Here is an 18,506-nt window from a genome sequence, read left to right on the forward strand (position 1 = left end):
TTTTTTTTTAATAAAAGGAAAGCTTTTAACATACTTCTCATAGTGAATATTCAACTCTTTGTTAAACTTTTCAAATTTTCTCTATCGAGACTATTGTTTTAAAGCTAAAGAGCTTATTGTTTTGTTCAGGAAAAAATATACAGTTGATTTCTTTAGACTTTACTTTTATAAATTATTTTTCCCAGTTATTGATGCACATGGGTTGAGTTTTCAGATTATGGTGGAGAGAGATGCATATATTTCTCTAAATCACAGTGTCAAGAACAGGAGAAGAAAATACGTCTTAAAATTCAGTAATCAATGGAAACCAATTACAGTGTGAAGCATCCCCTTGATCAAATTTTTCTTGGTGTGTGGAAAGGGAAACAAAATCTATTGGTCTCTCTGATTTTCAGAATCTATGTAATAGTCAAGAAAAACATCTAATAATAAACACTTCTAGTTCTTTTCAATCTCCTTAGATAAATACTACTCATAATGGTACATTTATTTGAAGATAACACAAATTATTTATTTCCTTTTGCCAAGAGATTCATCAATCCCTTTATTTACATAACAATTATTCATCTTGAGAAACTATGATTCAGAGAAATATGTACTTTTGAAGAGAGAAAACAATATGTTGTCTATCTAGGCTTGTGAAATTGTTGCTTATCAGATAGGACTCCATTTTGGAATTGAAAACACGGCATCTGTATAAAATTTTCAAAGATTATAACTTTTAATTTATTTGACTACAGTAGTAAAGAGGAACATATGAATGTGCAATATATATTCCCTAACATACTTCTAGATTTTTAAATCATTCGTAATATTAACATTCGCATTGTATAGAAGAAAATTGACCCAGAGAGGGTTTGTGATTGCCTCAATGTTTCAATAGAGCCAGGGCTGGAGCTGGGATTTACATCACTTATCTACAAATCACAAGTTGATATTCAATATGTCCCAAAAAGATGAGTACATAGCACAAAGTCTATAGGCACAATGTGAACTATTTAGTCTTTTCCTTTCATTCCATCTCATATTTGTCATTATCATTATTGTTATCATTATTATTTACTGGTGTTGCGTTGTTGTTGTTGTTGTTGTTTATTTGGGCTTTTATTTCCTTACCAGGTCACTTACACAGCACAATACTTACATATTTATATTCAAATTGCTAAAGACAGTTAAAAAAATATTTACAAATGAAACATCTTCAAAGATTATTTATCACTAGGCTTAGAGTTGAAACATGTACAATGAAATTTTTGTAAGTTTTCCATTTTTTTTGGATGTTGTTGGCTCTCTAGTCTGCAAAACACTTAAAGAAACAGTACTTGAAATTACATTCCACTTAGGGAAAAGCACCTTAACTCTTTGCAAGTAATTGGAATAAACAAGAAAATCAATGGTAATGCAAGCTGGTGCAGCCACTCTGGAAAACAGTATGGAGGTTCCTCAAAAAACTAAAAATAGTGCAAAAATGCACTATTGGGCATTTATCCAAGGGATACAGGTGTGCTGTTTTGAAGGGACACATGCACTCCCATGTTTATAGCAGTGCTATCAACTATAGCCAAAGTATGGAAAGAGCCCAAATGTTCATCGATGGATGAATGGATAAAAAAGAAGTGGTGTGTATATATATACATATATATATATATATGTATATATATACACGTATATATATATATATATATATGTATACGTATATATATATGTATATGTATATATATGTATATACATATATATACATATATATACATATATACACACACACACACACATATATATATATATATATATATACACACACACACAATGGAGTATTACTTGGCAATCACAAAGAATGAAATCTTGTCATTTGCAACATGTGGATGGAACTGAAGGGTATTATGCTAAGTGAAATTAGTCAGAGAAAGACAAAAATCATACGACTTCACTCATATGAAGACTTTAAGAGACAAAACAGATAATCATAAGGGAAGGGAAACAAAAATAATATAAAAACCGGGAGGGAGGGGGACAAAACAGTAGAGACTCATAAATATGGAGAACAAACTGAGGGTTACGGGAGGGGTTGTGAGAGGAGGGATGGGCTAAACGGGTAAGGGGCACTAAGGAATCTACTCCTGAAATCGTTGTTTCACCATATGCTAACTAATTTGGATGTAAATTTTAAAAAATAATAAATCAAGTTATAAAAAAAGATGATTTATCATAAATAAAAAAATAAAATTTATATTTGAATTGACAAAAAAAAAAACACAAAACAACCATGAAGACATAGAAGGAGAATAATGTTGTCTCAGCTGGAAGACCTTTGTTTATCAGGAATTAGGGTAATTTGGGGTCATCTTCTAATGGCATGTAATTTTAATAGGGCAGCCTACTATCCCAGAAAAGGTATGGAGAAAGAGATGAAGACATATCCAGTGTCTCCAGGGAGAAAAAATAAATAAATAAGTGAAATAAAATAATAAAATAAAATAAAAATAAAGGAACTACCTTGAATAAAGAGATAGACCTAATATTTTGATATTTAACTAAGTGTCTTATAGGACTGCTTCTCTTTCCTTTAACATCAAACCCTACCCAACAAAACAAATTACAAGCTACACCACATATGACTTGAAATAATAAAACTTGAAATTAAAATATGGATATGGATATTAATCCATGACAGACAGTCAATGATTGATATAGTACATGTGGTTATGCCTGAACTGTTGTGACTGAAATTCCTCAATAGAGTGATGTCAAGCAAATAGCTGTTAAACACCTAAGGTCAGAAAATTCCTATTTTTGCCATTCTGCCAACAGCATTCTATAGGAACTTGAGCCAGTTACCTGACCTCTTTGACTCTTAACTCTCTCATAAAAAAAAAAAAAAAAAAAAAAAAAAAGATAAATTATATACACTAACATGGACTTCAGCTCTAACATAATTGTCCCATGAAATGTAGGACAAAACTTAATTGCTGAATGTAATCAATTGTCAAAGAACAAGAAAGGTGAAGAGCTTTCTCATCTGTCCTTATATCTTCACTATAAGAGTAAAATTAGAAAGAGTTATACCTTATAGTGCAGCTCAAATTAGATAATGTAATTTGAAGCTTCTTATTCAAACCTTTCAATTTTATATTTCATATATAGTTGAGAAAAGAGGTAGAAGAGGAAATAGTGTTGAGAAAGAGAAGTGCTTAAACATTCATTTTGATAAAATAAGACTAACCGCTCAATTCACTTGCTATATACAAATCAGGCTCTTGGTTCAGTGAACACTGGACTAGAAAGCAATCAAAGGAATCAGCGTATTGGAGTAATACATTACATCAATGGTAATTCTCTTCTGTTCCCTCAGAGTATGGATTAGAAAAATGAGACCCCCAAGTCACTGACCTATCAGAGATGGAACAGTCTAAGTCATTAGCAAAGCTATGTTCAGAAGCCAATCTTTTTGGTGCAAATATCAGTGATATTTGTCTATGATTACTTTGCAAAACACTAACAAAGAAAAAGCAAAGATTATCTTCTTGTCCTCAGTGAATTTGAATACTTTCCATCTAAAGTGGGCCACATTCTTTCTTCAAGGCCCATATCAAATTAATAATTGATAGATAGATGATTGATGATAGATGATAGATAGATAATAAATACATAAAAGTTTTCTTCCAAAGGTAACCTTTTCTGTCTTTGTACATCCAGTACATTTTGCCTTTATATCTTATATCACTTTTCTTACTCTTTCTAGTTTTCATCTCTCCTGTCCTTTCTCATCTCACACACATACACAAAGAGGGATTACACATAGCACTATCTATACATGCACATGGACCTAGATGTGCACACATGCCCATAAAAACAAACATCCCCAAACACACACAAGCTGCTCAGAGAAACATCTGTACTAAATTATAACTATCTCCTCTATACTGCTTTATATACAGGATCTCCTAAAATTTGGGGGAGGAAATTAGCTCCTCGGTGGCTTGAGAGCACTAGCACAGGAATTCACCAGTCCTCAGCTAGGTCTTTGTTTAGGTGAAAGTCATATCCAATCTCACAGCTTCAACTGCCAGTTCTAAATGATGACATTAAATGTCTGTCACTTGTCCAGAACTCATTCCGAGCTTCATTCCCTCATTGCGTTGTCTACTCAGATTCTTCTGAATATCTTACAGGTATCAAACTCAGTACTCCTAAACTGAGTGTCATCAGCTTTTCCACTGTAGCTGTGTTCTTCTTCCTTTCATTCACATCACCATCCAGCCCCGAAGCTGAAAGCCTTAGTGTCATTATTGAAGAGGTCCACACCCTTGTCTCCAGCAACCACCCTCAATGTGTGCCAAGCTCACTTATTTGTTGTTGTTGTTGTTGTTGTTGTTGTTGTTGTTTTTGTCTAGTGCCTCTTCTCTCTCACTCTCTCTCTCTCTCTACCACTGTAATTCAAGTTTGGACCTTTATTCTTTCTATCTTGCATTATTGAAATAATGTTATTGATGTACTGGTTTCTGCTCCAATTTCAGTATATACATCTCAGCAGAATACCACTCCTCTATTCAAAACCCAAGTGGTCCAAATTATTTACAGATTAAAGTCTGAATGTGTTACTCTGGTCATCAAAGCCCTCTGCTTTTTGTACTCCATTTATATTTCCAAATTTGCCCAGTATCATTTCTCTTCATATACCAAACGTTCCAGAAAAGCTGATATTCCTACTTCTGGTAGTTTCCCACCTTTTTGTCTTTATTCTTAGAGTTTCATTTGCTTTCTGTCCTATCTTTTCCCTACTTATTCAAATCCTAACTATTCTTATATATATAGTGCTTCAAATGTACATAATAGTTTAAGGATATCTTGTTCATAGCACTCATCACTTCCTATCTTGAATTACAATAATTTTATATATATTGCTCTTCTTCTATACTTGAGTCATTGTCTAAGAATACACTTGCTGAGTGCTGGAGAGCATAGCCCATGGCTGATTTATCTTAATAATCCCCACAATGCCTAGCAAAATGCTTGCATATGATAAATATTCAATAAATATATGTTAGTGGTTAGCATAGCTGTCCTCCAGTAAATATATGTTGACTTAATGAATAAGCATTCATTTTTATGACAATGATAAAGAAAGTTTTTACTTATTTAGAAAAAAAACACAATCATTTATCATGGGAAATGTTCATATTTATTTCCCCTGGAATATAATCAGTTACTAAACTAGCAGTGTTGATTAACATTTCTAATAATTATTACTTGAAATGGTATTGAATATACATGCAACTTCAGACTGAGTCCAAGTGTACTTCTTACTTCAATGCATTAAAAATTTAGCAGTCATCAAACAGACATTAACAACCAAACCACGGTGCTTTTCAATGTAACATCTCCAGAATTGGAAGGAAATTGTGACATTAATTTTATGCTTAAAGAATGCTCTCTATTTGCCAGGTGTGATGGGAGAATATGAGCCGAAAATTGAGGTCCATTTTCCTTTCACGGTTACAGCTGCTAAGGGAACAACTGTTAAGATGGAATGCTTTGCACTTGGCAAGTAAGTACACATTCTTCCATAATTAGATACAATTATTTATTAAAGTGTGATATATCTTATTTTTGGATCACTTATTTCGCTAGATTTAATTTTCCCAGAAGCTCCTTGGTAGCTATTCATAAAAAAGAAAAGAAAAAAAAAAAAAAACAGGAAGATGCTAATTGATGAAGTAACCAATTATAATTATCTTTCTAGTGATTTCTATGAATAGTAATGTATATAGTCTTGCTATTTTAACATAAAGCAAACTTCTCTAAGTAAAAGAAGAGCTTTACATCTCTTTGCCTATATGTCTTAAATTTTCAATGTCATTCTTAAATATCATTCAACAATGATATAAATAAAACATGGATAAAAAGATAAGGTGTTATCTGCTTTTTGTGCATATGATATAGACTCTGATAAGATATAATGAGACAACAGTATAAAAATCATAAAGATAGTAGTTACAGTGAGCCAATTGATTAGTACTTTCTGAAAGAATGATAACATGATAGCACCAGCTGTCAATATGTACAATATGCAATCATTCCCCAAATGAGAAAGATGATATATATCACACTATAATGACTGCTAGACTTAATGATTCTATTTCTGAGGGCTTAAATCCTATAATATATGACTATTGAGCATAGAGGCAGGAGTAAGATTTTGATTATATTTGATTAGAGTATTATGATTTATTTTAAACAGAGTGTTGTTTTGTATTTTTAAGGTGATAAGACCTCAGGGCCCTTTCTAGACTCTGTAATTATAATTTACATAAATGCATCTCTATCAGAGTTACTAATCATTTAACTTCAGTTGTGGTGAGCTAGCTCCCACAACATAGCTATAAAGCACTTGGAGATAAAACATGCTATATAAATGTGCTTAAAGTAGGTTTAGCTTATGGGTGAGAAAAAATATTAGTAAATTTGAAAAATTCATATTTATAGTAAATTTATATACAAAAATCCATAGTAAGAAGAGGTTTAAGGAATGAACATAGTGAACATCATGCTTTTTTAAAATTTAAAACTGATTGAAATAACATACACATGTGCAATTCTATTTAAATCTGAGTAGAAGCATGATCATAATAGACTGAAAACAAAATAAATTGTTATATACTCCATTTGTAAGCAAAATATGCTTGTAAGTAGAAATATATTTCAAGAACTAAAAATTCATCTAGGGGGTATTTGGGCTGATATCTGAGGAAGCTTTCCAAACCTAAAGATACTGGTTAAATGGACATGATTAAATCAACCTTAAAATTATTGTTTTTCACTATTTGCCATACTGAGGTGTCAAGTATGCCTGAAAATGTCCTGAGTAATCAGCTGGATTCTGATAAATACAAAAATAATATGTTTTGACTTAATGCCAAAGGTTTTAGTATATCCTGCAGTTAAATAATTCTCTTTTTTTCCTGCAGTTAAGTAATTCCTAAATGCCAGAATTTGCATTAAAACTACAAACAAAAGAAGGTCATATTGTAAAACAAATTACAGAAATGGATTTATAGAGGAAAAAAAATAATTTGGGATATTTCCCCCGGCAGGATTATTTAATAAGTTAGATGTGTTTGCTTTTGGAATTCTTAAAATATGTTTAGTAAATTGATCCTTAAAATCCCTTTCATTCTGAGTGGAATCCAACAGTCAAATTATGTTATTTTAATACTTTATTTTCTTCATCTTTTCCACTCCTTTGTTACTCCTTCTCCCCATTTTCCCCAACATAAGTAAACAAAAGGGAAGATAAAGACACACAGCCTATCAAGAAAGTCTGTTGCTCACTTGATATCCTTTTTATGAAGTGTCATAATTATGAAAAAAGCATGTATGAAGAGTTTACCTCTACCTAAAGATTAACCTACCACTGATGAAAGTAAACAAAATTTAAAAATAACATCTTTACATGTGTTAATTATTTTAAAACACTTTTTTTACTGTTTTTTTTTTTCTATTTTGAGAGACAAAGAAAAAGAGAGAGGGTGAGCAACAGGGGGGCGGGGGGAGAGGGAACAGAGGATCCAAAGTGGGGCTCCATGCTGACAGTAGAGAGTTCGATTCGTGGCTCAAACCCACAAACCTTGAGATCATGACCTGAGCCACGCAGGTGCTAATTTTTTTAGAGTACACAATCATGTGGAATAGATCCTTATTGCATCCCAACATAATCATAGAAATTTCAAATTAATACCGGAGCATCTGCTTAGTTCCCACAGCCCACATGAGCTGTTTCCCACCTTAACAAGGACATGATTCTCTGGTGGATCTTTGCCTGCCCAAGAACTTTATTATATACCACTAGATACTGATCAGGACCTTGCCACTCAAGCTGATATCCCCTTTAAGTCTGTCCACATAGTGTTTTAACCAAATGTTCCTCATGGGGTATTATAACCAAATTCTGGCATAGAGGATACCAAGCTCTTTGCTATCTCATGGCCTTTACACTTGCTTTCCCTCTATAGGGAACACTCTTCCCTGTTCTTTCCATGCTAGCTCCCACTTATCCTTTGGCCTCAACTTAAATATAACCCTCTAAAGAGAAAAGCTGTTACTACTTTATGTAACTCACACTCATTATTCTTTATCTAAATATTTGGGGTATTATTAATCATAACCCTTAATACAATTTTATATTATTTACATATCAGTTTCTCTGATTATTTCCCCACTGGATCAGGCATAAATCCAAGTGGAAACAGGATACAACTCATATGGTTCAAAAGAGTTTACTAAAGGCACACGTTCAATATCCATGAGCAAGGTTAAGGTAACCAAAAAAAAAAAAAAAAAAAAAAAAAAAACAAAACTGAGGCATTTGTAGACTAGTGATACCAAGAAGTCATTCCCACCCCTAAGCCAGAATGAAAAAGGAGGAGGAGATAATAATGTCACCAAAACCAGAAAGAGCTGGATATATGGAGTGGGCTGTGGCCCCCAAGGCAACTATAGACACTGAAGAAATACATTAAAAGAACATGGCTAAGGAAAGGGTCAGGAAATTCATTTCCTTATTTCTTTTTCTTCATGCCTCCCCATCTCTGGTGGCTCGCATGGCTAAAGGCAACCAGAAGCCTACCTGCAAGCCCAGAGGAGCTGTTGGCAGTACACAAAGCAAAGGAGGAAGTCTGGGGGAAGAGGAAGATGACAGATAAGGGAGGCAAATGGAATAAGTTTTAAACTCCATGAGAGCAGGAATCATGACTACATTCTTTACTTATTCCTAGTGCCTACCACAGTGCTTGACACATAACAGCACTCAGGAAATATTTGTTGCAGGAATGAATAAACTCAGAAAGATTCTGTCTACTTAATACAATTCAAGTCTTTATTAGTAACACATAATAAATAAACAATAAATAGCCCTTTATGCATAAAATCTTTTGATTAACTCCTAATCTCCCAAACAAATCCACCTACATTCATACCTCTACTTCTTGCCCTCTCATCTTTTCTCATTTATGTCTACATTTACACTTATATTTTAGTCCTCACTTTTTCCTGCTTATTCTTACCTCACTCCACCAGTATCTCTCTTAGACCTACAATTTCTCCTTCTCATTTTATTTTATTTTTAAGGCATGTTATCATGTCCAAATTATACTTACTATTTTAAAAAAATGATCCCAAAATCTTTCCTTTACCTATTGATTCTTAGGAAAAGTTTGGTTGTTTCCTTTGAGGGATAAAATGAGGTTAAAAATGAGGAAGATTTATCAAAGAAGCCAATCTAGAAAGGCTATTTATTGCATGATTCCAACTATATTACATTCTGGAAAAGGCAAAACTATGGATGCAGTAAAAATATCAATATTGCCAGGGCTAGGGGAAAAGAGAAATGACTAGATGAAGCACCGAGAACTTTTACAGTAATAAAGCTATTCTGTGTGATACTATAATGTTGGAGACACGTCATTATGTATTTGTCAAAACCTATAGAATAAACCAAGAGTGAACCCTAAATTACATTATCATCTTTTCATGATAATAATTTGTCAATATAGCTTCATCAATTGTAATACTTGTACCACTTTGATGAAGTGTTTGATAATATGGGAGGGGGGCTGTTGGGTATATGGGACAGGAAGTATATTGTAACTGTACTTTCTGCTTAATTATGCTATCTGTGAACCTAAAACTGCACTTAAAAAGTAAAGTCTATTTTTAAAAAATAATTAAAAAATAAATCAGAAAATAAATAAATACCATTGTGAAGGACATAGTGAAATACATATGTCAGAGAGAGTGATATTTGATGCAATAATGGCATGAAGGACAAACAAGGAGATCAAAAGTATAAAATTTTGTTGTTCCCACTTTTACCTTCTCCCACCCTTACTGGAGCAACTCAGACTTCCTACCAGAAATCACCATTTATATCATGTCATTCATTAAATCCACTACTTTCCTAGATACTCCTCTCTCAAGGAAAAATAATTAATTCATTAACGCAAAGGAGCCAAAAAGCAAGAAGTGTGCTTGTATAGCTCATCTGGTAAATGCAAATGGGCTAACGTACCTTGAAAGGACCTAGAACTGAGTACAAGTCTGGAGGTTTTAAGAAATAACTATGTTCCAGGTACTGTACTAATTTCTAAGGATTTCCATCATCCTTATTCTCATTCTATCATCATACATTTAGCTGGACTTAGCTGGACTATTTTCAGTTCAGTCTGTCATTACATAAGCAACAGTATACACTTTGACTGAGGTGTCCTCCCACAGTCAATTTTTATCTTTAGAGTTACATTGCCCATCGGTTTTGTTCCAGTTTAAACTGAGACTTAAATACAATAAAGATAGATTCCATCTCTTGAATTTTCTCTGACCCATGATATCATTCATGAATATCATAAGCCATACTGGAAATTTCTTTGATTGTTAACAACTTTGAAAACATGTCAGAATACTGATCCATTGCTCACAAACTACGTTTTTATTCATCTTAAAAAGTAAGTACATCTACTTCTATATAATCTGTTTCTAAAGGTATTCAGTTCTTATAATTTAGAAGATGTAAATTAATGCAGCCATAGTTTCACAGATCATTTAAAAATATATAAGCTGATATTTTTCTTTATTCTTAAAGAAAAACAGTAGAAGAAAAAATATTTTAGGTTATAGAATTTCACTATCTCATAGCATCACACCAGTTCACCAATCTGCCTAATTTGAAGTTAAATACAAAGTCAATACGAGAGCAAAAAGCTGCAAGTTGTCTTCTAAATAAATCTCTATTTAAATCTGAATTTAGGAAAAATCAAATGGTTTCTCTGTAGGCTACTGCAGCAGAATGCAACATCGGAACGAGTTATACTTGTAGAAATCTTTCTACAAATAGAATTATACAATACTGAGTACAGAAAATATGGGTGAAGTGACTATGACACATTCTGTTTAGTACTGGTCAATTCTGCAAAGGTAGAATTTCCCACCCCCCACCAAAAATGGGAAATTCTTAAAAAGCATCCATAGGGGAACAAAGGTATGCAAAGGCCTGAGAAATACAGAAAAGTGAAGAAAAAAAAAAAGAATGGGGATTAATTACTTTGGAAATAAAAAGGCTGTTGCAGACATACGGAATGCTATTATCAAGAGATTGCTCATACACTGTTCTCCAGTTTCATCGAGGTGAGAGGGCTTGAAATTCCAACAGTTTGGGACTAAACTAGCAGAATCAGACTGGGTCTAATGTAGAAGTTTGTGACAAAAAAAAAAAAAAGTTGTTACAGGGAAAAATGGATTATCAGCAGAGGCAGTAGAAACTCTACCCACACTGATGGAAGAATATAATATCCATTTGTCTCCCAATAATCTAGACGGAATTTTTCCTGAAAAGAAAGAAATGGTCTGGGTCAGGATTGGAAATGAAAATTTTAAAATAAACATTCTTTTTTGCTGGCCACTCATCTACCTACTCACGCTGAATATTAAGAGTCTAGAGCCGGGCAGGCTTAATTAGCTGCTTTTGTTAACTACATTATTGCATAATATTTTAAAGTAGCTTATGCAGGAAGTAGAAATGGAGAGTGTTGCCTTTTCTTACTCAGCATTCAGCTCAGAGACGTTAGTTAGGGGAGAAGGGGTGTCTTTGGTATCTATCAGGTCTGCTTTAAACACTGAACACAATACTCCTGAAAGGAAATGAGAGATAAGAGATCAAAGGACAATGCAAGTAAGAAATCCCGTAGGTCCCTAGTTCATACTTCATTTCAATGGTCCTCTCCAAATGTAATTGGAAGTTGGTGATATTTTCAACTGATAGTGCTCAGTTTTTAAGTCTCATCTATATAACTTGTTAAAGACAACACAGAGTAAAATGGGAACTTTAAAGTATGGTGCATTAGTAACTGCAGAAAGCAGCTATCATCTCTAGGGTTGTGGGGAAAAACAAGAAGAGCTGGAATTACTTAAAGCTGAAAGCTCAGAGGTTCCCATCTTGTTTTTATCATCAGCCCTCATATCACAAAACAGAGTAAGAAGGGTGGACTGACACAAGTTCCACTTTACATTTTCAAACTTATCTCTACCTCTCAATCAACCACACCTCTTCCTATACCTCATCCATACATACTTTTCCACTTCTGTGGTCTTGTAACTCACTTCTGCCAGTCTAAAATATCCTGCCCTCACAATTCTATTTGGTCTTTGAAACAGGTCAAATGCAGCTTCTCTGCTGAATCCTGCCTACTTTACTTGAAATCCAATCTCTTACCATTGGAACTGTATCACCATCCATATTTTACCGTTTAGAGTGCCTTATGGGGTCAGTTGTGTATATCTGTCTTCCTTACTGTGCTAAAGTTTTGTATCCCTAGAGTATTTTTACATGCAGTTGCTGCTGGCCTTATTTATTGAATTTAATTCAGGTATGAGAAATGTGGCCAATCTTTCATAACAGGAAGTATGTTACTGCCTTGGTTTGGTCAGACAGAAGTCTCCAGATGCCTTTCATGTGTCTTGGCCCTGAAAATTCTGACCATATTACATTAGCTACAGTTTTCTGACAGATTTCATTTCATCATGTGACCTTTTGCAGACCCCAGAAAGATCACTAGATATGTCACATAGCTACCAACAAGAAAGAAGTAAAATTTGGTCATTGATGCTTAAATGACCCCATGCACAAGGGCAAACTTGGGGTTATTCTGTAATAAAAAAGCCATATGCCATAAAGCAACATCAGTTTATCTGCTATGACAATTCTACAAGCTAATAGTGTTACAGGGAGATCTTTTCTTTCTTTCTTTTTTTTTTTAACTTTACATGTTTCTTATCTTGCTTTTGCAGCCATTAACACACAATCAGATCAGCTGTGCTTAAAAGGCCTTGAACCAGTTACTGTAATAATTATGTGGATGACCTTTCCAGGATCATCTGAAACCTGGCAGTGAGGTGGGAGGGAAGAACACATTCAATTTCCTGCCTTTCTTAGTTCCTGATTATCTCTCTTTCAGATAGCATTTACAAACCATCTTTTGTTACTCCATCAAATGTCTATTAAGAAACCAGAAGGTTAAGTATTTTTTTCTCTTTTTATATGTTTATTGCAAATACGAAAGTGCCAGTTATCAATTCATAAAGTCATTTTTGCTATAGTTTGTTTTACTTTTCTTAGTCCTTAGCCAATTTGTCTCAAATGGCTGCTCTTGTGTCCCGTTGTAACTGTGAGAATGACAAATATTCCCCTGAGACTTCCCATGGTCGACAACTGGCAAATGTTCCTGAAGGAGCCTACTCTTTAGTTACAGATTGATAATTTATTAATACTGCTTATTTGGAACTGCCGGTCACTAGGGGCTATAGGAATTAAAAAAAATTAGAGTTGATAGTATTCGTCTATCAAACCAAATTCAAATTACTTAATCATTAGATTGACAGAAGATCTAGGGATGGGAGTTAGTCATTGTGTCTAGGAATTAATAAATGTTTACCTATCATAGGACAGTGGTAAATTATGGAGTGAAGAAAATTACCTTTCTGAGCTATTGGTTGCTTCTTTATTATTGAGACCAAGGATGCATCCTCATTTCAGGTGGTACCCAAAGGAGTTATGTGCTGAAACAATCTTAAATATCATACAGCCCAATATCAATTTGTAGATGAGAAACTGAGACTTCACAGGAAAGAGATAGACCAACACTTGTGGACTTGCTGGCCAGGCTAATAGTTTATGCTTCTTCACTTGGTGCTCTTTATATTTTCAACATCTTTCAATAGTGCCAACTATGTGTTTTGGTTATTTATATATTTTGCATTCAAAAATGTCAACTATTTCTAAGCAAACAGAGCCAGTAATTTGCATAATTATTCATTTTTGGAGTCACTGTTAGCTGGCATCATATGTCTAGCTTTTCTAGGGAAACCGTAGACCTAGTTAATTTGCCTCAGCAGAAAAACCACATATTTGTGCAAAGCCTCACAGCTAGCAAGCTATAGAAGGCAGAACCAGGTTCTAAAACTAAATGCCGTTCTCAATTTAACATACTGATTTTCAGTCACTGAGGGTAATTACCACTTTACTGTAGCAAATATTTTTCTGAATGCACTTACGTATCTCAATGATCAAGAATTGGGAATATTAGTATGAAGGACAAGCCGCCAAGGGTATAAAGAAGAAGATTATCCCAAAATTACATATTTTTACTTGGTTTAGTGAAGGGTCATCTAACAGCTTTATTTTGAGTGAATGTTCCTGGAGTTTTCATAGAATAACCTTTTCTACTGGATGTTGACTGTGAGATGAAAAACTGGTAAGCTATTAATATTCATAAAGAGATTATAAAGAATCAATATATCCATCAAAGGTTTCCAACTCCTTTGGAAACTATGCCCCAAAAAACTCACCAGATACGTAATATTGATATCTGAGTGAGCGTTTAGTGGAGCAAAAGTAAAAGAAATCTTAACCAAAAAGTTGTCCAAAATCTCAGCATACTTAAAACTGACCTCTACCTCCTACTGGATGGTTTCCATATCTCCCTTCAATTCTAACCACATCTCTGACATGTTTGCTCAATGGATTAAAAACAGCAGTAAATTTAGGAAAATTCTTTATTCTCCTGACTTCAGTTTCCTTATTTTGAATTCTTCCAGTGTATATTTCTATATGTTTTATGTAATTGATTACCCCAAATTCCCATTGAATGTTCTAGAAATTTAAATTTTGTGCCCAATGATTATCTCTTCTAATAGTAATTTTAATACCCATAATACCACTTTTAAAGTGGATGTATGTCAGAGCAAAAGTGCTATAGTCTCTTTATTTGAGATATTCTGGCTGATATGTTTGATGGGAATACTTACTTTTTAAAGCTATCATAGTACATTTCTAAAAAGTGGTAAGGGTCTTACCGATTCATTGTACTATGAACTAAGCCTATCTAGTGTAAGTTTTTTCTTGCCTTATTGGTATTGTTGGACCAAAGGCAGCATCAAAATTTGTCCAGTGGATAAAGATTAATTTAGAATTTTAAGATGTTTTCATATGCAATACTCAGAATGATTTGATGCTAAGTTGGAAATTTAGATACAAGCATTGGTAATATGCATAACATTAGTATTATGTTTTTACATTTTGCACTTTTCATTTCAATATCTGTCAATATCATGATCATGTAAGATTTGCTCATATGATATTCCTTCCTTGATACTTCCCTGTCCCTAACTTTATTATCCAAGTGTCTCCCATCAAGCATCATCATTGTCTTCCCTCAAACCTTCTGTCCCAATCTCTCAGCCACTTAAAAATCCCTCAGTTCCATTTCTTCCTTCCTATTCTATATGCCAAAACCATAAAGTCCATTATTATTAAGACAATTTGGCTCTCTTATTTCTGCTACGAAGTAGATTAGAGACAGCCTTCAAAAAATTCACCATACTGATGTTCTACCAGTTTGGGGAATTACTCCAAGTGCTGCTTTATATCAAGCTCTGCAATGGGCACTTTATCATTTCTGTTTTTACAGGTCGCAGGGATTTACTCCTGGTTTTCACATAACTTCCTATCCCATTAAGCCTAATACTTCTTTTGGACTTTTAATTTGGTTGTTGATTCCAACTTCGACTCTTAATTTTCCCACTTGAGGTTTTTCAGTCCCTTGTTCCACAGCCTGTAGGTCCAGACTGGGTTCCTAGAACTCCAATTCACATACAGCTATCATACCCAGACCTCATCTGCCTACATAAGTAGTTTTCACTGGCACTGGAGGTAACCCCTGAGGTAGTTACTCAAAGCATAGAGTCTTAAATTTTATTTCACTCTTTCTTCCTTTTCAACATCATCTGTGTAATCACTGTGTCTTAAATTCATGCTCACTTAGTTGGGACAAAGCGAACATTCATTTACTGAATTAAATCATTATCATCATAATAGTTATGTGTATATGCTCACAAGGAAGCAGAAATAAAATAACATATTAAGGAATTCTAAGTCTGAGACCACATATGCCCAGGCATATAGATTATAAAGCCAGAAGTTGAGAGTCCCTATTAGGCTGCACGCAGAGGATGGTTTCACCTTGGTGCAGTTTCATGCAGTCATGTATACTCCTTATGTCCACATTTCAGAAACACATTTTCTGCAGTTGAAACATGAGTTCTAGCAAGATTGAATTTTCCTACCAAAGTCACTCTGATGAATCAGAAAAGAAACTGTGATAATTTGCTAATAACCAGGACTGGTTTTCTGTAGAAATAAATAATGGGCTCAGTAGAAATATGACCAATCAGAAAGCTGATGGACTCAAAGCAAAGTTAGAACAAAGAGGGTGGAATCCCCCATGCACTGTAACTCTAAAGTCACTATAAATTGATGGATTAGCCTTTTCCTCTCAAAATATCACTGTATTTATGGCACTTGTCAGGGTAATGTTAGGAAGAAAGTAATTTTATTATTACTATAATTATTATTCTCCATGTTTCCAATATACTTTGTCAGTTGAAAATACAAAACTTTTATAATACAAAATCTATTATTTTAAACAACCTCATGACTATATATAACAATTTCCAAAAGCACAATTTTTATTTTATTAATTACATATTTAAATTGGTGGCTTCTTTCAAGTTTTTAGGGAAACACCTTAGCCTCAGTAGTCACATATCCAGCAATTATATTCAATGCTGTGGTGTCTGAAATATTTCTGTGAATACATAATCTCATCAATTCTAGTATGTCTTTTTCTTCTCAATTCATAATTTTTGTTGGCATTTGGAGGATGCATCATACCTCTGTCTTTAGTCTTTGCTTGATATTTGATATAGGAAAAAAACTTTTCCTTATATTTTGATTCCCACAGCACCAAGACACAAAAGTTCATTTAAAGTTCATTCGTTCACATTAATGTTCTTAACAAATGAGGAATCAGAGACATAATTCCATCTTGGTCTTTGGAATATCCCACTCAGGGCCTTCTAAAACTTGGAAACGGGTGTCATTGAGATAAGACAGATGGAGGGTGAGGTCATAGGGAAAAGTTGTTAATTGAACCATCTCAAAACCATCTCCTATGCCTTTACTTAAAGGTAGCATTAGCTAGTTTTCATTTATCTCTGCAATAATATTTATTGGAAAACAATTTACTGTGAAGTTAAAACACTGCAATTTCATATTCTTCATTTCTATGTTGTGAATCTAATAGTATTTTTTAAATATGCAATTAAATGAAATGTATCTGTATGCACAATGTATAATCAAAGTGGTCCTGAATTGTCTTATAGCTCATGCATTGTTGCCTTAGACAAATCATTTTATGATACTTCATTCTATCTAAGTATTTTCTATTTCATATGACAGGGAAGTAAAGTTTCATTCTTTATTGATTTCATACTTTTTGCATTAATTGTTCATAGCTGTATGGTTGATTTTCAGTGGTGGAATCATGTGTATATTTTAGCATTTGGTGCAATTAGGTTTAATGTATTATTTGTACATATGAAACATGTTAAGTGTGTGCATGTATGTGTATGTAAGTGAATGAAGTATTAAAACCACATAAAGGATTTCTCAAGGCAGAAAATGTTAAGACATAAACTAAACATCTGTCGTCCTGTTTTTTTCTTCTTTTTTTTTTTATTTGCAATGCAATATAGCAACACCTACCTTCTGTTCCTGTCATTGTTTTTGTTGGTAGTTATATGGTGCAGAATAGTTTCATGTCAAGCATTTATAATAATATTTTTTATTCTGAAGAATAATTTTAGCTGATATCCAATAGCTACAAAAATGATACTCAGTGGGGACATGTGTCAGCTGCTATTATAGGACAAAAGGCAAATGATAAGTACTTTGGGTCATTTATGTTCCCTTATTTTCTTTACTTTTGGGGATTGAATCAATTTGGTCACAACTTTTATAATGTCTTATTTATGGCCATTTTCTCAAAGGAAGGCATATTATGAATCAGGTCATTTGTTTTATACATCCCTACAGAGAAATGTAGCCCTTTCAACATTTCTGAAAGAAGAGCACATATCAGTGTTTCTTACACAGACACAAAGGGAAGGAATATCTTCTAATTTCCACCTTCATGTAATGCCATTACACTCAGCCACACTCTATTGAGAGAAAGTATAAATATAATACACCCCAAAGCACACATTTAAAAAAAAATCTATGAAATCCAGATGTATATTACAATTGATGGTATGTCATAGTTAATCAGCAATGTTTTCTTTCTTAGCAATTCTTAAAATAATGGTGTATCTTACAATTGGAGGTATCTTGGATATGATGAATTAGAGTAATTAAGATTAAAGTGGCATATGTTCAACCCTAACATAGTGATCAAGTCAGTCAGAACCTGAGTGATGACATGTTCTTCCTCCATTTATATGCAGTATTATTGTTAAAATCTGAGTTAATAAAAAAATGTTTCCCCTATAGCATTCAAAATCTATTAGAAAGATGATTGTTGACTGCACATTTTTATTTTTTTAAATCAACAAAAGTTATTCTAGCA

At 33.5% G+C, this 18,506-nt stretch overlaps 1 protein-coding gene across 1 annotated transcript in view; it reads left to right on the plus strand.

The window, feature by feature from the left end:
• CNTN5 (contactin 5) overlaps positions 1-18,506 on the plus strand; it is a 495,116-nt gene that overhangs the window by 183,258 nt on the left and 293,352 nt on the right. The window contains exon 9 of the mRNA XM_049640842.1: positions 5,443-5,545. Coding sequence (XP_049496799.1) covers positions 5,443-5,545 — 103 coding nt within the window. The remainder of the gene's footprint in view (positions 1-5,442; positions 5,546-18,506) is intronic.

This window comes from Panthera uncia, chromosome D1 (assembly GCF_023721935.1).
Source record: "Panthera uncia isolate 11264 chromosome D1, Puncia_PCG_1.0, whole genome shotgun sequence".
Taxonomy (NCBI): Eukaryota; Metazoa; Chordata; class Mammalia; order Carnivora; family Felidae; genus Panthera; species Panthera uncia.